Here is a 23387-nt window from a genome sequence, read left to right on the forward strand (position 1 = left end):
ATGGAGGACGAGTTTGAAGGTACCAGCTCTCAGGTATGAAGCTAACTTTCAAAAGTTACATGAGTACAAACAGGTATCTTGTCGGGTTTTTTTCGTTTGCTTGTTTTTGGTTGGTTTTTTTTTTAACCCTGTCCTGTCTGGCTGTTTTTGTGGCACAAATATAACGGTGTAGAGAAAGAGTTGAGCGCGCACGGGCAGAAATATTGAGAGCGCCAGCAACACGTTGTTAGCGAGCGCAAATGCAAAAACCGAGCGAGAGGGGCTGCTGTTGTGTGTGTTTGTATGGAAAATAGCAAACACTGAAATACATGTTTTGCACGCATGAATGAATTTTGTTCACTAAAATTCAGCTTTTCTTCGCTCAAAATAAATTTCTCCTCAAAATGCAACACTTGTACCTGCAAACTTTTTTTATGTGCTCTCAATTTTTTACGTGCGCTCAGAATAGTGGCACAAAAATAACGCCATACCAGGCTGTGTCCCAATTCAGGGTCTGCACGGTTGAGTGCGCGTACTACGTACTATAAGTACGAGAAGTGCGGAAGTGAGAGGCTTGTGAAATGGGACGGTCTAGCCTTCGTCGTGCTGTTCAGGTTGCCTAACAACCATGATACTAACCGCGAGAAACGTTTCATCCAGCTTTGTTTGACAGAAATGAAGGAGAAAAAATGTTTTGTTGGTCATTTATTTTTGTCATGACATCACTTTGATTAGTTGAGTATCTGAGGCTGAGACCAGAGGACTGTAAAACATGATTGTTGGGCTTCATTTCTGTACTGAACAGTCATTTTAAGATTAGTTAGTAAATAACAATTAGCTAATGTTGTTCATGAGACTAAAATCATCTCACTGTGGTAATGTAAATATAATATGGCCAATAATATATGTATTGTCAGATTATTATGATATATATATTTATATACATATTACAGCAGTGAGCTTGAACTCTGGGTCAAAGATTCAAGTTGCAGTTATTTATATTTCCTATCACCTTAAATCTTCACTCAAAGACAAGTATCTTTGACAGTATTATACATAAGAGACAAATATTGTTCGTTTAATATGTTGGCATTATTACATTTGGCTCAATGCTTACTTTTATGTGTAAAAAGAAAATGTACGAGCTGTGATAACTGTTTCTGATAGAATGAAGAGTAGACTGATATATGAAATATTCCTTTATTGGGTGAGAAACTCAGACCATGTCATAACTGCTTTAAGTCATACAAAATAGATATCAGAGCCTTAAACAGGCTGACTTCTGCTAAATGGGTCAAACTGGGCAGAAAGTATACAAACACAGAACATCCTTATAGAATATGATGTAACACTATAGATCAACTTACCTCAGAATATATAAAGCATATAAACAATTACAGCAAAATGATGCAACAAACACTACTAATCCAAAATACTCAAAGCTTCATAGAACTGAAACAAACATTTATTTTTAGGTCCATTCTGCTGCTGATACATACTTTAGGTTTCTGAATGTTAAACTTGTTGCTGCCTTTTATAGTGTGTAACTTGAAGGCCCTGAGTACTTTCTCCCACAAATTATTATAAAATTATTTTAACATTACCTAATAAGACTGATTCAGGACAGACGGTTAGTTATTGTAAACTTTTCTAGCAGTCAACCACAAACAGGGAACAGGCTGTCTATTCTCTCCATCTGTCAGCTGCTGCTGGCTCTTCCTCCTCCTCCTCTACAAGTGTAACTTATAAATACATGTTCAGACTTTTATTACACAATCAGAGAGAGAGAGTGCAGGACAGACAGACAGGTGACAGTCTCAGGCGTACATACTGCTACAAAACAGCACCAGAAAAGGAGGATTTAGTCTTTGTGTTATTACGAGTGCTAAACAAGAAGAGTTCCCAGATGGTACAGTGGACACATGTGTGATTCCTGTGATTAAAGCATCTTTCTTTCAGCTTAACGAGTGAACCGTCAGCTCGTTCAAACACACGTTAAAGTCCGTTTGGCTCGACACCACCGAACAGAGGCAGCAATATAACATAGCTAACATTAACAGTGCAGTGAATCCTGCTTGTGCCGTGATATTCAGGACTGCAAACCGAGCAGCATCACTGACTTTCAGCTTGTTGTGTTTGTGGATATACGACTGATTTTAATTATCTATCAAATCATCACATTCTCTGTAAGATTAAGGTCAACTATATATATATTTAGAAGTAGAGGCTTTAAAACCAAGTTAACGCTGAAAGTACAAACATCACTAATGTCACACAACTTTGCCGACATGCGGCCAACAGTAATGTTTTCATGTTCTTCATTATTAAACATTCGCACATAAAAAAAGTGGCATAGTATTCAGTACTTACTTTTGACAGTTTACTCTTCGGCCGCTGCCTTCTGCCGTATTTTGCAGCAAAATTATCCACACCCACCGCCGCGCTATGAATTGTGGGATATATGGGACCACGAAGCGTGCACCGGACCACGCTTGATATTTGGGGAAATCGACGGCGCATTTGAAGTACACTTCGAGTTGGGACAGTCGTCACGTGGCGGTGACGTAATCGCACTCAAAATGCGTACTTCAAGCGTGCGGTCTCTGAATTGGGACACATCCCCAGTCTCCATTTCAACTTGTGTTGAAAGTGCGGACTTCAAATGATATTCTCTTAATTGTGTTAATAGGCCACGTAAAACCAGAGTTATGATTCGAAACAGTACAAACGGTGTTTTCTGAGGACAGCGCTACCAAACACTCTCCGTTGGCGACCAAAATTTTAAAAACAAAATAAAAAAAAAAAAAAAAAGGATGCATGTCTGCCATTAAGTAACATAATATTTTGTGGGAAACGTAGTTTTTCCCCTCGGGCCTTGATAAACCTATACTGGTGGTTTTAAGTTATGTCTGACATATGTCTGTGCAGTTTCTGGGATGCTTAGATCTCAAAATGCACTGTTGGAAATTATTTTATTTTCTATGTTTTGTTTTGTTACTTTTCTAAAAACAGATGGTGATCTTTTCTAAAAGCGATAGGACAGGTGTGGAGGAGAGTGAAGCAAGAGAATGGGTTCCTAAGGTGGGCAAGAAAAATCCAGCTAAGTTTCTTCTCCTGTAGTTAACGATGTAAATATGTTGTTTTCACACATCCATGGAAAATGAGCAAAATATATATTTTTCTGCTCTAATAACAGTCTGTTAGCTCATCTGACGATGATGGGACAGATGACTGGAAACCCACACAGGATGAATCTGAAGGCTATTCAGAAGAGGAGGAAGAACAAGAACGTAAAAGGATTCCTAAGGTAGCCATGAAAAACAAAACTGGGTGTCCTATGCCACAAAGAGATGTGAAATTCATCCTCAGTTTCACTGCTTCCACAATCTATCTATCAAAAATGAGCCAAACATATTGTTGTCTTCTCTTAAAACAGATGGCGGCAGCATCTGAAAAGGATGGGACACATGATAGCAGACCCACACAGGATGAATCTAAAGATGATTCAAAGGATGAAGCAGAACATTTGGGACAAATGATTCACAAAGTGGCCATGGAAAAGGTAAAATTTGTTCTCAGTTTCAATGCATTCAACAAAATATGTCTTTGTATTCTTCTACGTCACATGGTCAGCTCATATGTATGGAACACCAGGACTGCCATAATGAATTAATTAAATACACCATTAAATAATTAATTAAATGTGGCAATAATTAATTAAAATCGGAAATAATTACCGTATTTTCTGGACTACAAAGCGCACCTGAATATTAGCCGCGCAAGCTAAAATCAGGGCAAAATCTTGTTTTGTACATACATTAGCCGCACCTGACTAAAAGCCGCAGGTGTTTCAATGTTGACTTATCATATGTAAGAGAATATGCACAAAGGGAATTGTCAGGAAAGAGATGGCTGTTTGGAGACACACCCCTTTTATTAATATTTTGAAAACAAGTTAGGAGTACATATTTGCATAACTTTTTAGGCATATGTACAAGTAGCGGTAATTACAAGTACGAAACATGTACTGTGCTTCATAAATGAGTAACAAATGTAGTACATAACAATAACCTACCTACAGCACACCAAAAAAAATAGATTCAGACTACCTTTTAGGCTCAGGTGCAGTGACACGGCTTTAACAAGAAGAAAAGTCAGTCATTCACCACCATCTTTCTCTTCTTCCTGCGCACTAACACCACCAAAGTCCTCTTCTCCAGTGTCGGAAACGAACAGGCTCAGGGTGGCTTCGTCATCCACTCTCCGCTTCTTTCCTTCGTTGTCACTTTCAAAACCAAAGAAATCCTCGTTGTCAGAGTCGAACACCCTCAGAAGGGCCGTGGCGGTGTCCTCCTTTCCATCATGCAGCAGGTCAGCCCTTCGAAATCCGTTGGTGATCGTGGATGTTTTCACACTTTTCCACGCTGTCAGAATCCACTGGTGGAGTTGAGCATAACTTGCTTTTCGCAAGTTTATCACCGCTCGTGATGCACGCCTCCCGCTGAACGTGTAGCGCTACTTTGAAGTTTGTTTTTCGCGCTACTTTGTACGGCACTACGTTGCCTGGCGGACGGACATGTGACCAACATACCACTCTTGAACCCCGATACTGTGTGTCTGATCACATGCCCTTCCGCCAGGCAACGTAGTGCCGTACAACAGCGGAACAAACAAAACAAATCCTCTTACAATATCACAAAAATCATGGACAATCCTTAGAGAACCCACACCTGACTAAAAGCCGCAGGGTTCAAAGCTTGTGCAAAAAGTAGCGGCTTATAGCCCGACAATTACGGTAATTACGGTACATAAATATTTACGACACATGTAATTAAATAATTATTGACACATTTAATTAATTATTTATTTATTTCACATTTTAATTAATTATTGACACATTTAAGTAATTATTTAATTTATTCATTTTGGCACAGTTGACTCCTTCAGGTCTCACCATGAAATAATTTTATCTGTCAACCTCACCCATCAAGCTCAGTGGGCAGGGTTAACACTGATCGAGTCAAAACCATTGCTTTGGCCTGGTGGCCATTGTTTCTAGCACTTTGCTCTTTGCAAAAGTGCTTCGATGATTTCGGAGATGTCTGCCCAGTCTCACGGCAAAGCGTGGGATAGACCCGCTCGTCTCGCAAGCAATCGAGCTGTTATTATCACTGACAAAGCGCAGGCCCCGGTACACAGCTGTAATAACCCCCGCTGACACTGACTTCTTTTACTGAGGTTATATTTATCGGGTTTTTTTTCCTGATGTTCTTATGTGTCCTACGTGTTTCAGTCGCCAATTCGGAATTATGACTAACATTAAAAACATGTTTAAGGAGGAGAGAGAGCAAATAAATTCGATTAACAGCTGATCTTTGGGTTTTTGTTCAGTAATCAGCTTGACCTGCGTATAAACGTATAAATGAGATAATGTTGGTGTTTCCGTCATGTAGTAACTGCTGGCTTTAACTGTACAAAGGTTGTTCGACACTATGAAACACATACAGACTTCATGATGTTCGGCTAATATTTTTATTGTGAATAGTAATCATGAGGGTAAACGGACCTGTACACCACGGAGCGAGGTCAGCATATCCACGATATCTTCAGCTCTATGAGTTAACACAGTTTCCCAGCTGACTAGTCTAACTGACATGTACGAATATGTCACGGGTCATATCAATATGATTTTACAGAAGATCATCCTTATTACTGCCAACTATTCCAGAGACGTGAAAATCTACAGCATAAAGAACAAAAAAATATAGCAGTCTAACGCAACACTGTAACAGAGATGAACCGTCAGTTTGTCGCAGATCAAAGTGGAATGAAAGTGATTGGTTGAACAGGTGTTCGTGATCTGTGTTTTCTGCATTTTCATCAGCGTAAGAGACTCAGCAGCAGATTAGAATAACAGTTACACATTTAATAAATCACCAAATGAATACACGCAAGAAACGAGCAAACCTGTTCCGACAATTTGAGTTTGTGTTCCCTCAGCTGCAGACTCGCTGCTGTTTAAATGTTTGAGAGGAAGATTAGATATAAAGCAAATGTCAAACATAGACTCAGTCTGCGTTCACATTTGATATGAGGCCAGGACGGATAATGGCTGTGTCCTGTTTGAAGATCATATATGTAAAATTGTTGTCTGACCTCTGTCGATCCAGCCGCTCAGAGTCCGTGGTTACCATGGTTACTGCATAAGCACCTATAATGTAAACAGCTGACACAGCGGAAACCTACCAGGAGCATGGGTGTTTATGGTTTTCATTGCAAAAGAACTGTCTGAATGGTTAACTGAAGTTAACTTGGATAAATTATAGTTAAGGAGTATCACAGATAACGCCCACGTGAGCTGTGTGACTGTTCACCACTACACTGAAATAAGTAGGCTATTACTGAAATACACGTGCTATATCATAAACTATGATATAAATAGGGAGGTCCTATTAACATGTTTAGTTTTAAAGGACACCTTCCTGCCTTTAGTCTCATTCATGAGCAGTATTAGTTTTCTTCTAACATCCAGAAGTCTGCACCATGTGTTTCATAGTTTGTAACAAGCCTTTGACAGTTAAACATCATGTGACCGAAAAAGAAAAAAAAGAAAAGAAAAAAAATCACACAAATTGTATGTTAACCTCGTTTATTTTTAGTTAAGTAAACTCTAAAAATTCTAACAGATTGCTGGTGCTTAGAATACAGTTGAATAACTATTAAAAAACAGATGATATAATATTTCTGTCCAGGTTGCAGTCTTGATGATGAACATGCTGTTGCAAACTCTGCTCCTCTCAGTGGAAATGCGCCTTCTCTTTTTAAAAGTCAGTTCAATCTTAAAATTCACTGTTAAATCCAAAACACACCAGATAAAGAAAAGCGAATGGTTCAGTCTAACACATGTGCCAGTGAACCATCAAACATCTCTAAAACTGTGCAGTTATGAAACGTAACTTTAACCTCAGCCAAACCAATTTGCTCAGTTGTGAATAAAACAGCGAAGTAAACGTGACCCGACAAACAAAACCTGAGTGAATTAAGTCCAGCGTTTAACCACTGAGAGCTCAAATTCAGGTGAGGTTTCAAAGCTGTGCCGGTGATTGGACATCAGCTGCTGATAAAGTAGGTTTGCCTATAAAGTGCTCTGTTGGGAAACAAGCTCCAGCAGCTCTGCATTCGGGAAAAAAACTATATTTACTTATCTTGTGCAGAAAAATGCGCTGACATTGCTTTATATCGAGCACCGGCTGCCCAGTTAAATTGTGACTATCACCAGGTAGAGTTGGATGTCTCGAGACCGGTCTTGTCTCGAGACCACTTTTACGTGGTCTTGGTCTCGTCTTGGTCTCGACGGACTTTTGTCTTGGTCTCGGTCTTGGTCTCGCTGTTTCGGTCTTGCGTTCTCAAATCGACATAGTGTTCGGAAGATTTGGAGTTAACCATCAGCGGAGCGGGGGGGTGGCTTACTGGGCTTAAGCCCGGGTCATTTTTTCAGAAGCATGGGGTCTTTTGGAGTGTAATTTTTTAGTTAGATGCCTGACTGACAACTGTATAAAACAAAAACAACACACGAAGCACAGAGTGCACCGTCGTAAATTCCCCCTAATTTTGGTATGATCCGAGCTCAGGCACTGGGCGACTGAGCACAGCACCCATGTGAGCGAGGGGGGAGAAGCTGCTGCCTGCGAGTTTGCTGCAGACAGAGGAGAGCTTAAGTTTGACCAGGCACCAAAGCAAATCATTCGTACTGAACTAATAATGTAAATATGACGGTGTATCACAAAAGATTGATATCAAACTGATCACTTGGTTGCGTTACTTGCTCTTCGAGTGAATCAACAAATGGATAAATAAAAAGCCGAACAGCAATGCTGATTTTTTTAGAGAGTCTTAGCTTACATTTCATATTTTCAGTTGTTACCCTCCACGCAGAGGCGGAGCCAGACATTTGAAACACCCGGGGCTTAGCCCAAAAGGGTAGTATGCATGTGGGATTTTTTTTTTTCCCTTGGGGGGGGGGGGGTAGAAATGACTGAAAGATTAATAGGCTCTGTTTTGAGTTTTGTTCAAAAAAGAATGACTTCATATAGGGAAAAATATATATCACATATACAGGACACCTTAAACTAGTTTTTTAATTAAGCAGCAAGGCAGAACAAAATCAGGGCTGTATCAAGACACAGGGACTAAACCCCAATTCAACCAGACCCAGAACTGATCCAGAATTAAAACAGGACTACAACAGTTCAAAATCAGGACTACTTGGGACTTAACCAAGACAGAATCAGAACTAGATGATAGTAGCACTAAAAATCATCATAGACTTGCACTACATTTATTTTTTAATTTTACCAAAGTACAATATTTAGATTGAGAAAAGTTTATATAATTATTTAGCCTTGTTGTGCAAACAAGCCTGCATAACTTAATAAATATAGAATTTGAAAAATAACAAACCTAAAAAGAAACACTAGGTACGAGATACATGAGGACCTATGATACAGTGATACTTTTGGTAAACAACCATTTGACTAACATGTGTGTCTCACCTGGGGCCCGTTCTTCGTACCTCGCTAGGTAAGTTAGCTGGATTAGATTGTTGACGATTTCGCGTGATCTTGGATCGTTCGGTTCCCCGAAGCTCATCCGGGACTTGCTGTCATAGCAACAGAGCCGTAAGCGTAAACCTGCTCGGGAGCAGGTTTACTTTATGTAAACAGGATTAGATCGCGGCCACGCAGGTATGTCCGCTTCATTTATACGAAAGCAACAGCGATATTCCACCACTGTTTCAACATAAATAAATAACATCAATGTAACTAAAGATAATGCAGCACTTGATCCTTTTATTGATTTCACACAGATACATACAGGTCATATCCTAAAAACGGGAAATGTACTATTAACATTCTATTACATGTATGTGATTATTACAGATGTAATTCATATTTCAGAGTAGTAATTGTAAATTACTTCGTGTAATCAAGATGAGAGACCACGGCTATAAAAGCGAAGGTGGATTTGGGAAGTCTGTCGCAGCCATGTCCTGTCCGTTTACGCGAGCCACCCATTGAGGAAGGTGCAAGATTGATAAGGAGAGTCCTCAGAATCCAGCGTATATTGCGGGACAGACAGGATCCTTTAGCTCAGCGCGACAGTGTGCTCATAGAGAGATATCGATATTCCCGTGAGGGTATTATTCACTTAACCAACTTGTTGACGAGGGGGTGCAGGACCACCACCTGTCTTTTTTTGCTCCGCCCTTTTCTTGGTTGCTGTTATGAACAAACAAACAGATTATTTCAGGGTCTCTTTCCAAGAGACGAAAAGCAATATAAGCGATAAATATTACCATTCTGTAGGATATTCTTATATTCCACTTTTACTTGTTCCCATGTTCTAGTGGGTCCTGTTGTGGCTCTAATGTGAAAGGGGATATAATATAACAATATAATATAATGTAATATAATATTGGATAATATAGTGTAATATAATAAATCTATGACTAAATAATAAAGTGACTGAATAGTGGTATTGTCATGCGCTTTGGGTGCCTTGAAAAGCGCTATATCAATCCACTCCATTATTATTGTTATGATTAAATTACTTACGAGTTTAATTTGTCAGCAACTTTCTGCCAGCCCTCACTCCTTGCTTTTGCAGCCTTTGCAGTGTTCCCTTGCGTTTTAATTAAACTCTGAAACTCCTGAAATCCCTCAATCAAGAGTTCTTGCTCTGCTGCCGGAAAATACCGAGCGCGCCCCTTCGACATTTTCGCCGACCAATCAGCGGGTTGCCGATCAATGTTTCTACTATCGATGCGTAGCCCCTTTTACGACACCCAGTGATGTCACATTACTGCGTCCAGCAGTACTAATCGTCGACAACAGGTGTGTTCGGGGAACCGGATTAGCGAGCTCACGGTTAGCGCGATGGTTTGATCTTGGATGTAGTGAGCGACGTACGAAGAACGGGCCCCAGCTCTTGTTCCATCTCTGTTCTGTCCTCATTCTCCTCTCTCTCCCTCTCTGTTCCTCTCTCTCTCTTTGTGCTGACAATCATCAAATATACAGATATTTACAAACTCTTCAGATAAAAACACAAACACTTTTTTAATTGTAACATCAAATCAGACTAAATGTTTATTTTTTTTAAAAAAAACATATTTGTTAACTTTAAGAGTAAAGAGAGAAACTATCTGTATTTCTTAATTGCAAATGGCACCAAATTGTATTCAAAACTGAGCCACACTTATGGAGCTCCACAGATCTTTTCCTGGTGTTTTGATTGACATCTCTTGATGTTCCCATGTCACAGAAACAGGCTCTGTGTTTTGCCTTATATGCATCCACAGGTGTGCCACCAATTTACTCACATGGACTCTACGAACCTATCAGAAGCTTCTTCAGCTCAGAATTGAATCGTCTGGAGTTTCTTATTAATTAACAATAAACTTAGTGTATATGTACTCCTAAATTTGATGAAAGTGATTAAAATAGACAGTTCCCTCTTTTTATTCTGACATTTAACTAATTCAAAAGATATTTCAACATTTATTTATCTAAAACAAAAGTTTACTCTAAATTGATGTTTAACAGTAAAAAAAAGTTTTTATGTTTTCTCCATAAAGTGTATGTAAATATCTGGTTTCAAGTGTGAATATACTGCTGTGTATTGAAAATCCTCTTGTTTTGCATAGATATACTAAACAACATCCAAAGCATAATATATAAAATAACATCTACCTGAGTTTTTTCTTTGAAAGAAGCTCCTTATGTCCATTGTTGTGTTCATCAGTACACAATTGAAACCGATTTAGAGAGTTTGTTTAGCCGTGGAGGCAGGGGCGGAGCGTGGGGGTGGCTTACTGGGCTTAAGCCCGGGTTGTTTTGTCAGAAGAATATCTGGTTTCAAATGTGAATATCCTGCTGTGTACTGAAATCCCTCTTGTTTTGCATATAAATATACTGAACAACATACAAAGCATAATATATAAAATAACATTTACCTGAGTTTTTTCTTTGAAAGAACCCTCGAATGTCCATTCTTATGTTTCAGTACATAACTGAAACCGATTTTGTCGGGGAGGGTAAGAACTGAAAATATGAAATAAACACACGTAAGCTAAGACTCTCTAAAAAAAATAGCATTTGTTCGGCTTTTCATTTCGCCATTTGTTGATTCACTTGAAGAGCAAGTAACGTAATATTGGTCAAGTGATCAGTTTGATATCAATCTTTCGTGATGCACCGTCATATATACATTATTTGTACAGTACGAATGATTTTCTTTGGTACCTGGTCAAACTTAAGCTCTCCTTAGTATGGCTGGCTCCGTCTCTCCAACACCGCACTCACGGGCAGCAGCTGCCCCGCCCCCTCGCTCAGTCGCTTAGTGCCTGAGCTTGGATCATACCAATATCAGGGGGGGATTCACGCACAGTCGTAAATTCCCACAGTGTGCACTATGTGCTTCGAATATTGTGTGTACTTTTTGTTTTATACAGTTGTCAGCCAGGTATCTAACTATGAAAAAATTACACTCCAAAATACCCCGGGCTTCTGACAAAACAACCCGGGCTTAAGCCCAGTAAGCCACCCCCACGCTCCGCCCCTGCCTCCACGGCTAAACAAACTCTCTAAATCGGTTTCAATTGTGTACTGATGAACACAACAATGGACATAAGGAGCTTCTTTCAAAGAAAAAACTCAGGTAGATGTTATTTTATATATTATGCTTTGGATGTTGTTTAGTATATCTATGCAAAACAAGAGGATTTTCAATACACAGCAGTATATTCACACTTGAAACCAGATATTTACATACACTTTATGGAGAAAACATAAAAACTTTTTTTTACTGTTAAACATCAATTTAGAGTAAACTTTTGTTTTAGATAAATAAATGTTGAAATATCTTTTGAATTAGTTAAATGTCAGAATAAAAAGAGGGAACTGTCTATTTTAATCACTTTCATCAAATTTAGGAGTACATATACACTAAGTTTATTGTTAATTAATAAGAAAACTCCAGACGATTCCATTCTGAGCTGAAGAAGCTTCTGATAGGTTAGTAGAGTCCATGTGAGTAAATTGGTGGCACACCTGTGGATGCATATAAGGCAAAACACAGAGCCTGTTTCTGTGACATGGGAAAAATAAAGAGATGTCAACCAAAACATCAGGAAAAGAATTGTCGAGCTCCATAAGTGTGGCTCAATTTTGAATACAATTTGGTGCCATTTGCAATTAAGAAATACAGATAGTTTCTCTCTTTACTCTTAAAGTTAACAAATGTGTTTTTTTTTTAAAAAAAATAAACATTTAGTCTGATTTGATGTTACAATTAAAAAAGTGTTTGTGTTTTTATCTGAAGAGTACATAAATATCTGGTTTCAACTGTATATTTGATGATGTTGGTGTTTGGCTTGATTGTCAGCACAAAGAGGGAGAGAGAGAAACAGAGAGGGAGAGAGAGAGAATGAGGACAGAACAGAGATGAAAAAGAGCAGGTGAGACACACATGTTAGTCAAATGGTTGTTTGCCAAAACTCATCAGAACATGTATCTCGTACCTAGTGTTTCTTTTTAGATACCATTTGTTACTTTTCAAATTCTATATTTATTAAGTTATGCAGGCTTGTTTGCACAACAAGGCTAAATAATTATATAAACTTTTCTCAATCTAAATATTGTACTTTGGTAGAATTAAAAAATAAGTGTAGTGCAGGTCTATGATGATTTTTTAGTGCTACTATCATCTAGTTCTGATTCTGGTTCTGTCTTGGTTAAGTCCTCAGTAGTCCTGATTTTGAACTGTTGTAGTCCTGTTTTAATTCCGGATCAGTTCTGGGTCTGGTTGAATTGGGGTTTAGTCCCTGTGTCTTGATACAGGCCCGACTTTGTTCTACCTTGCTGCTTAAATAAAAAACTAGTTTAAGGTGTCCTGCATAGAATAGCATCTGGCTGCAGTTTAAAGACTTTTTTTGTCTCGGTCTCGGTCTTGGTCTTGGTCTCGTCTTGACTCGGTCTTGGTCTTGTCTCAACTTGGTCTTGGTCTTGTCTTGGTCTCGATACCCTCTGGTCTTGGTCTTGTCTTGGTCTCGATACCCTCTGGTCTTGGTCTTGTCTTGGTCTCGGATTAGGTGGTCTTGACTACAAGTCTATCACCAGGTAACGTGGGCGTGTTTCTTGAATTAGCAGCAGGTGTTAAACAACCGCTGACAGGTGAGTAGGAGGATGCATGCAGGTAATCTGAGGGCCTGCTGAGCTGATTGCTGGTGTCGTGAGAAAAATGTCAGCTCGTTCTTTATGTTACAGAAGCACAGAGACAGAAGACCAGGCGGAAAGAGACGATTGTTCAGTGAAAATGAGAATCTGCGAATGCAACATGTGGAACACGGACAGTGTTGGGGAGTAACGGAATACATGTACCGCCGTTACGTATTTAAAATACAAAATATGAGTAACTGTATTCCGTTACAGTTACCGTTTAAAAAGGTGGTATTCAGAATACAGTTACTTTGTTGAAATAAATGGATTACACTGCGGTACTTTCCTGTTTCATATTGTTGTGTTTTCCTCCGAAAACAATAAGTTCCGTTGGAGCAGCCTTTCAACGCCCTTTTATTCGCACGTGTGAAGAGGTCATGTGATCAGTGACCCCATGAAGCTGTAATCAGTCTGTTTTTATTTTATTTTGAAAGGATGAGCAGGAAGGAGGCGTGGCTGACTCTCCCACGAGATCAGACGTGAACTTCAGCTACAGCCAGCAGGTACGTCCCGCAGCGTAGCTTGAAGGTGACATCATCGCGTGTGTGACAGCGGTGCCAGGGTAGCTCAGTGGTTGGCGCTGCTGCCTCGCAGTCTGAGCGTCTCGTTTCAGACCCGGGGAAGATCAACTTCCTGCTTCAGACTTCAGGAGAATATTATTGCGACCGCGCCACAGACTGCAGCTGCCATCTCTGCTCCGCCTTGTCTCGGTGGGCGGCGACAAGCTGGACAGAGAACAGCTCTAAACATTGTTCGTCCAATCAAAAACCTGTACAGCAGGCCTAAAGCGCCTGTCCAACGTCATCCTCCAGAGATCGCAACCTCTGAAGGTGGTGGTGCTTGGACTTTGAGCACTTCCTGTTCCTGTGACGCGCCGAGCTCTCTTCTTCTCTTGGTTTTGGTCTAACGGCAGTCGGGACAAAGGTCGTGTCCAAATTCATGGGCTGCACCCTCCTGAGGCCGCATTTGTAGACCGATTACGTCACAGCGACGCGCCGAAGGCTGTCCAAATTCGTAGACTCCTCCGAATGCAGCCAACAAATGCGTCCTCCTTTTCCCCGAATTTGAAGGATGGGTCGGGTGTATCCTTCGTGGCTTACCATATCCCAGAATTCATAGCGCGGCCCAGCCAAACTCCAGTTTCCAACAATGGCGGCCGCTACTAAGTTTTAAAATTACTCATACTAATCTTTCTGGGTCACAAAATAAACTTTTAACGTATTTTCAGGCGAGAAAGTAGCTCTGTAAACATCAAATATCTGCTCGGTTTATCAAGATATCGCATATTTGCATAAGTGCTTCGCCGTTTTCGGAGACGTCTGCTACCCACCAGCTCGAAAGCTAGCCGGGAGCTCGAGGGTTACTGATGCGGCCGAGAACGGCACAACGCCCGGCACATCATTTTCAGATCACCGCGGACTTTCGCTGCTCGGGTTAAACGTAATATATAAGTCACTTAGACAACCTAAAAATGTTATTGTTGGGCTTTTTTCAGTGTTTTGTTTGTTCGTGAGTAAATCGGTTTGGCTGAGATTAAAGTTATTAGATTAGATAAAATAAAACTTTATTAATCCCCTGGGTGGGTTCCTCCTTGATTTTTACACAGCTGACTAAACGTCAAACAGAAAACTGATTAAACAGAAGTATGAGACAGTTGAGAATTTACGCCAGTGTCCTGTTATACTTTAGATAGCAAGGATCAGACGGCTGAGTTTATTAAACTCCACCGAGACAGCGGTGACACTAATCAGAAGGCTAGACCGTCCAATTTCACGGCCGTTTATGTTGGGTCTGTGTTTCCACAAACCCCGCTAATTCTAGAGACTTATTCATCATGAAGAAAACAAGACAGTCGATCGATCCATTATTTGCACAAGGGAGGCCTCATCTGTGTCCAGCACGACAAAGAACCCCAAATGGTGGCCTCCTCTCGCTGCCTTTTATTGACAAACTTCAAACAATAGTTTACAAAGCACCTCCCCTTGCAACCCCCCTTTGGTTACAAGACAAGGACTGTATGTAAGTGTGTGTGTGTGTGTTATGTGAGAATGTGTGTGTGTGTGTGTGTTATGTGAGAATGTGTGTGTGTATGTGTGTGTGTGTGTGTGTGTTATGTGAGAATGTGTGTGTGTGTGTGTGTGTGTGTGTGTGTGTGTGTGTGTGTGTTAGACCTCCTGCTGACCAAAAGGGTCATAAACCCAGGAAGCCTACATCAAAAGAAACAGATCTTTCAGTTAGGATGTATCTACAATAAAACCTCCCCCAGCACAGAGTGGCTGGAGAGGTGGTCAGGATCAAAGGAATGGCTTGATCCTACTGCTTAAACTAAGACTATACAAATTTAAGAAACACAATGGCAACATTCAACAATTAGACTTAACATTTCCCTCCTTTTTGTCATTGTATACTTAAATTTCAACTTATGCACCCTTTGTTTAGACAGTGTCAGTGTAGCTTTCATTCATACACAGGCTTCTGTCATGTCAGTAATTTCAGTCATTTCATATTGCTGTAAGAGTACATAATTAACAAATGTATCAGAAATCATTTTAGTTAGCAATGATCTTATACACGGTAAAATGCATCCTATACATAAGCAAATCAATATCAACAGTTCAAAAACAGGAATTAATATTTTCAAAAGAAGATGCCACCAAGGACCAGACAGTAACCAAGCTATCCAGTCTTGTGGCGGATCTACTCCTGTCGTGCAATTCATCATGTATTTCTTCAAGTACACAACTGAATGTCAAAGGTCAAACAAGAAGAATCATCATTCTCAAAAATCATATGTCACTACAATCCAACTGTATACAGACATAGGTATTTAAACGCATCAGTTGACTTTAATGTTTGTCCATATGGCTCTCAGCTAACTTCAAAGCTGCAGCCTAGCCAACACCCTTCTTTATGACTCCTATCAACCTCCCAAATCTTCTCACTGTAGGCATCCTGTGGGGGTTAGAGTCAACTTGTGAATTATCTGCATTTACAACTCTTCTCCTGTCCTGTTGTCACCACAGAAAAAGCTTTGTAAAGGAAATTGGATCAAGCTGTTTTGATCTTCTTGGCTCAAAACCTCAAGTGTTCATGATGTAAATGTAGACAAAAGGCTTCTCTGTTTACATCCTTCTTGCAAAAGACAAAAGAATAAGTGATGTTGCCATGTTCCATGGTTAATCTCCAACTTGGGCTAATCCATTGTCCTTCGTACACATAGGCAATTGGCCTGTTTCCAGTTCGTTTAACTGTATAATGTCCTGCAACAAGTCATATTCTTTGAGTCAGACGAGCAGGTCTGTCTCACCAGAGCAGTTCACCTTCCCAGCTACTGGTGAATCAACCTTCCATTCAGGTTCAGAGGAATTGAAAAGTTGGCAGTGTTCCTGGATGTGTTGCCAAAGCAACCAAACAAACTGTCTCGCTCTCAGTGATGCTATAGGGCCACAGTCCAGAAGAATGTGTAGCCAGTGGCATCACAAGCATAACCATTGGTCTCGTTCTTTATGTGAGCGGTTGTGTTCTTAAACTGCCACCAGTAGTTGTTGAAAACCCATGCGGGTACTGGGTGTGGTTTGCTCTGTTCCAGTGCGCTCCCTGTCATCCCACTCAGGGTCCACAGGCACAAGAAGACGCACAGCACATTCCCAGCCATTCTGATGAGTACCTGTGGCTCAGTTGGTTTCTTCACCGGATTGAGACGAGGGGCCCTGGAGGCTTTCCCCCCCCCTTTGTTCCCGGTCTTCCTGCCACTTACTCCGAGCTGGCCTGGACGTGTGTCACCTTCTTGCAGTGCGCTTGATATATCCAAGTGTTCCTTCCAGCAATCTTCACTGCTGTAGTCGTCGTCAGCAGCATCCGATATGGACCTTCCCATCGTGGACTGGACCAGCACTTCCTCTCCATGGCCTTATCATCATCCAATCTCCAGACTTCAGGCTCTGCTCCTGCGAAGAAACAGAATCATCTGGCAGATCATTTGTTCTCATGACTACTTTACTTTTAAACATTTTCAAGCATCTAATCTGCTAATATGCTCTCTCTTCTGCTTTTCTATCATCACTACAGAAGACTGGAACTCTAAATGCTCTAACATGTGTAATCTCAAAGAGTCAGACCGTTCTCTGTTGGAGTAATCCTCATGTACTTATTCTATACAGTCTAACCATGTCCTGCCTGTCTTCCTAAATCTTAACTTTACTGTTCCATTAGTTCTCTCTGCAAAAAAGTTTTTTTTTAAAGTATTTAATAATCCTAGAGTGAGTATAACGACTGCTCATCTCCCTCCTGTTTGAGACATGGCATAGCCAATGGCTCAATATAGCAGCAGTCTTATACAAATTATAGACAGTACTGGTGTATCACACAGATAAAAAATCATCCTGCAAGCTTGCTCCCTCTGTAAGTCACAACTGTTTTCCTGCTGTAGGTGAGTGGGCCTGCATGTCTGCTGATGCTGTACTGATAAAAGGTTAACACCATGTTTAACTACAGCTGCCTCTTTTGTGATCTTATCTGCAAAAACTTTCCCTAATGCAACTGGATCTTTCCCTCACATGTGTGCTGCACATTTACAAACGGCAATTCCACTGGTTAACAACGCTGCCTCCAGCAGAATTTGCAAAAGTTTGGTGTGTTCTGCAGGTTTCCCTGTAGAGGTTGTCACACCGCGTCTCACTCACTGCACTACAGAAAAATGTACAGTAGCAAATGTCTACTGCCTATCAGTGTATATTGTCTCTCTACAGCTTTACACGCTTCCGTTAAGGCTAGCATCTCTGCTGCTCAAGCAAATATGACACATGCTAGTTGTCCTACATAGATAACTCTCTCTCACTGTCTGCTACAGTAAAACGTGTTCTAGTCTGTCCCTCTGCTATTGTAAAACTCAAATCATCAGCAAACCAAACCTTTCCCTCAACGAGTGGCACATCTATTAAGTCATTCCTCAGCTTACACGTCTTCTCCTCGCGCTCTCTACACTCATGAGAAGTGCCCTTCCTCCGTTGGCAAAAAGGGTTGGACAGATTCAGAATTCTGCACCACTTTATGGTAATATGTGTGGTTGTGAGAGTAACAGTAACATTAAAGACAAGTGTCTTGTAGGTGACAGAAATGTAAGTTTAGTCTGCGATAGTAAACATCTACCTCGTGTGGAACTAACAATGTCAAAAGGTGAAATAAACCATTGAAACATTGTACAGCTTAAGCTGCTGCACATACTGATCTCACGCATGGAGGTAAAGCACGAGCAACTAGAGCTAATCTTTTAGGATAGTAAGTTACTGGCTTCACTTGTGGAAAAAGTGCTGTTAGTTATTTTACAGTCACCTTGTATTTGTGCTGTTCACAGAACCACAAGTCCATCGCTGGACCTCCTCTGCGCTGTCACTTTTTGGAGCTTGGCACGCTCCCTCAAGTTCCATTTTGTGGGCGATCCTCTCAGTCACTCCTTCTCGTCATGGCACCTCACGACATCTACAAATTGAAAAAATGACACTCCTCTCGCCACACGGCTTTCGCCACGTGTCAACTCCCCAATGAGACATGTAAAAGAGTGTCGCACAGTCTCCCTAAAACAATCTCCAGGGTTTGTCCCTTGGAGCAGCTTCACTCCAAGCTGTAACCCTGTGTAAAACATTAGTCAGCACTTAAATGTTCAACTTGTTTAACTCCCAGCTCCTGTATCACAGAAGACAAAGTCTTAAAATTTAAAACAACTTCACATTTGCAACCAACTATAGATCATGAAAGTAATAAAGTATTCAGCATCACAGAGACAAGTATCATTGCAGGTTTATTCTAAACCCATTAAACTCCTACTTTTTCCCATAATTTATTCCAAATTATTTAACATCTCAATGTTATTCCACATTGTAATCAGTGAACTTCACTTATAGGCCATCAAAGCCTCATCTGAACAAGGATGCACCACTTGCATAGGTTTAATACTTGTAAATAAACAGCTAATCACACAAATCACTGCAACAATAATAGAAAACATTGCCTGCATATACAAAATCTGGAAATAAAATCAACCTTCACACGTATAAACAATTATATCAAAAAAGTAATAAGCATTCGGCACGGGCGAGACAAGTGTCATGTGCAGGTTTTCTCAAATCATTAAATCACTATTGTTACCATAACTCGCCTCAGACATGGATCATCCCATGTGCTCAGTTAACATTAATGTAATCGGTGACTTCTCTTAAGCAAAGTCACTCCACTCATATATTATTATTATTATGGGTTCAAAAGTGGCCAGCAAATGAGCCCATAATAAACTATTCCATAAATATCGTAATCTCTTATTTGTTTTACTCATGTCACTTGTCCACTTCTGCTGAATGCTACATGCACTCTTAAAGAAAACAAAACCTGTAATAAAGAAACAAACATCCACCAGTTGTTCTGCTAAAAACCACATCATCAAATCACATGAAAAACTGCAATGCTGTAAGAAAAAATGCAAATATTAGCGCTGCGCAGGTGTGTGCATACTTTCTCACAGTAACTTCTGTGAGTACCACAAGTTAGTCAATGACACACACATGGTAAATTCACAGACATAGAATTTAAACTAAAAAGGTTACATTTTCAGAGTTCACATAGTCATGTGACCCACAGGAGGAATCCTGTGGTCTCCTTCTGCTCCTGCAACAGAGAACCACACAGAGATACATCCACACCTTTGTCAGGTGGGGGTTGACTTCACACAATGGTGTTAAGTCAGTCAGTCAGTTCCCCATTTATTTTAAAATTCTTACTCATTCACTCAGTGATTCCTTCTTTTGCTAATTGTGGAAATTATCGTCGCATTCGTTTCCACGCTCAGCAAAACAACGTCATTTCAAAAAGAAAAATAATTTAGACTGGATTTCCTCGTTGAATTTTTTTGGACAGGAACTTGTTTCCTGATTGTCCCAAATAAGAGCCCATTTTAATTTTGGAGAAGCTCACTTTGCAACAGTTTTCTCGACGATGCTTCGATTCTAATCGTGCAGATCTGCTCAAACAGAGATCATCAAACAAAACTTTCAGTGCACCATGAAAGTAACAAAATAAAAGAAAGAAAATAAAAGAAATCAAAGAAAATAAAGGAAAGCAAGGCCTTGTTTAAGTCATGACACGTGTTCTTCATGCCAGGGGGATAAATCGTCACAACCCAATTGGCAGGTTCAACTTTAGTAATAAAAGACAAATTAACAGCCAGTTTAATCTCAAACATTCATCCAATCAGCCATACACACAACATACAGCATAACCCTGTTGTCTTAGCACATAATAATTTTAGTTCTCATGTAACTAAATGTGTGCCATGGTAAAACTTCTTCACACACCAGATGTGTATATGCATGTGGGGTTAGTATGGTTAATGCATTTTCAGTATGTTTTTGTGTTCATCTCTCATCACACTTCCATTATTCTCATCACTGCTTAAAACAACACACATCTCTCTCTGTTTTTCTTCTTTAACTGTACTTTTCTCCAAAACAGAAAATAGCATTACAGCTGTTTCAGACCCAGAAACACCAAGCACTCTTCATGCTATCATTCATCCACACAACTATTTTATTTCTTTTTGGCCACTGGGCAGGTGACTTGCAGAATCACGTCTGCCCAGCTGGATACCTTTCACACACACCATGACGTCAGACACGCTCACACTCGCGGAATTGATCAGGAGAAAAACTTTCTTCATCTTCACACTCTGTTACAGAAACACCATATGTTGTTTTTTTGTGTTGTGTCAGGGATGGATATGTAGTTGTAACGTTTGTGTTCACTAACTTTACTTTCTGTTTCCTCACTTGCCTAGTCTGTCTTGGACTCAATGCTGCTCCTAATATGCCTTTAATCTCTCCTCCACTTCTGCCTCTGCTCTCTCACCCTCTTCTCTGACTCTACTTTTCTGCTAACATTCTTGCTCTTTCTAATGCTTTTCTACGGTGTTGTTCTAGAGTAGTTGCAGTGGATTAAGCTGTAGTTTCATCCTCAGGTTTCACAACTACGTCTTGCAATATTGCTCTTTTAACATTCTTGCTTCTCTCCTCTTCTGAGCCTGCTCCAGCCACAACTTAGCAACTGCTAACTGCAATTCCTTCCTCTGCTTCGCTTTACCTGTTTTACCTGCTACACTTACAGCTATTCTTTCTACCAGCATTTTACACTGAACTTCCACTAATGTCCCTTCAAATCCACATTTCTTACACCAACAACCTACATACTGCGTGCTGCCTGGTAAAACTTTCTGCATAAATTTTACATCTCCTTCTAAGGCAGACTTACACATTTTATTCTCCATTACAAGACAACAATCAGCCACACTCACGCAGACCACGTCTGGCCCGCACACAAACAACATAGGCCTATCGCTTGCGTCTGCACGCACAGCCTGCGCTCTCTGTTGAAAACTCTCAAACGCCCCATATGGCGGAGACTTCAACCTTCGGACACTCTCCAACGCCCCAAATGGCGGAGATTCCGGACTCTGAACCTAGGTTCTCTCCACGCCCCAAATGGCGGAGAACTCTCTACGCCCCAAATGGCGGAGAAGCCTGCGTCTCTCTCACGCGGCTAGCGCGCTCCCGGACTCACGTTTAACTAGAGCTGGGCGATATGAGATTTTTTCATATCACGATATGTTTTTTTCATTTCAGACGATTACGATATCTATCACGATATAAGCCAAATAACTATATTTGTAAGATTTAAATGTGCCGTTGCTCACAAGTAAAATGTGAAATAATCAGCAGCTTGTTTTTATTTAAATATTTATTTCCCATAATAAGTTCAACAGGGTAGATGTACTTCAGGAACATGAGACTTTTTCAGATAAATAAAGGCAAATATTGCAAACTACACAAAAGGCAGCCGCTAAAGCGTTTAAGTTTCAAAATAGAACAAACGAAACAGACTAAATTGTCAATTCCACTTAGAAACAAAATATTAATTCTAAAAAATAAATCTTAGTTTGTTTTACAGAAGAACAGACAAAACTGACTAACTTTTGTCAATATCAAATAAACTGAGAACTAAAAGGAAATTCTCAATCTCTCCTTGTTGTATAGCTTAGCTTTTCAAACAGTTTTAACAGTTACTTTAGTCTAACAAAAGCCGAATGACGAATTAGCGCTTCCAGTCAGAGACTGAGGCTACGTCCACACGTACACGGGTGTTTTTGAAAACGGAGATTTTCCGTTTTCGTTTTAAAAAATAATCCCGTCCACACATAAAGGCAGAAATGAAGGAAAACGCTGCTATGAACATGCCAAAGCAGCAGGTGGAGCTAGATTCCTAACCGTGCAGAAATGTTGGCCAATCAGAAGTCTAGAAGCCTCGGTGGGAAAAAGTAAACAAAGCTGCGGCATAGAAGCAGAACCGAGTCGTATGTGTGGACGGACAGTAACTGTGTGTATGTAAGCATTTAAACACTGCAGAGAGTAACAGTATTGTAGAAATTCATTTCACCGAAACAATAACGTGGCGCACAGTGTGACGCATGCACCAGTTTATTGTATTTCCAGACTTGCTTTCGGCACAATTTACAGTGCACGCTACTCTGTTTTTGTCAGACTTGAAATAGCCGAAATACCTTCACACTACGGAACTTCTATGGCTCTTCCGTTCGACAATCTCTCCGGCATTGGAACCATCATCTGGTTTTTCTTCGGTCACGCTCGGTTGAATTTTCTATTCGGCACACTCATTTCCTCCATTACGCGCTGGCTCCATTACCCGCTGGCTGCTTCCCAAACAAACACACGTGCGGCTTGGCACTTGTGCTGTACATAACAAGTCACGTGACGTGACGCTGCGGCTGTGATTGGTTCGGCTCTGCGCTACTTAATTTGGATTGGCTGACCTTTTTTTTTTTTTTTTTTTTTAAAGAAGACAAGAGCGGCGAGGTCTATCGCGATAGCTTAATTTCTCTATCGAGTAAAAGTTATATCGCGATACATATCGTTATCGTTCTATCGCCCAGCTCTACGTTTAACGCACAGCCCGTAGCCGCTCTCTAAGGCCTTCTGTACTCACTGTTTGTTTACATTCATGGGAAGAGTCTCTGGATCCCGTCAATCGTCATCCATCCCGAGGGGAGGTCAGGCGCAAACTTCCCGGCCTGGTGGC

At 40.5% G+C, this 23387-nt stretch overlaps 1 protein-coding gene across 1 annotated transcript in view; it reads left to right on the plus strand.

Annotated features, from left to right (window-relative positions):
* Nucleotides 1-23387, plus strand: part of LOC146693306 (UDP-N-acetylglucosamine transferase subunit ALG13-like) — a 41009-nt gene continuing 17622 nt past the window's right edge. The window contains exons 1-4 of the mRNA XM_085429615.1: nt 1-33; nt 2992-3060; nt 3176-3286; nt 3416-3541. Of these exons, the coding sequence (XP_085285741.1) occupies nt 1-33; nt 2992-3060; nt 3176-3286; nt 3416-3541 (339 nt within the window). The remainder of the gene's footprint in view (nt 34-2991; nt 3061-3175; nt 3287-3415; nt 3542-23387) is intronic.

The sequence above is a fragment of the Copadichromis virginalis genome, linkage group LG14, assembly GCF_057382275.1.
Source record: "Copadichromis virginalis isolate Kocher_CV1m ecotype Utaka linkage group LG14, C_Virginalis_male_GT1.1, whole genome shotgun sequence".
NCBI classification, from domain to species: domain Eukaryota; kingdom Metazoa; phylum Chordata; class Actinopteri; order Cichliformes; family Cichlidae; genus Copadichromis; species Copadichromis virginalis.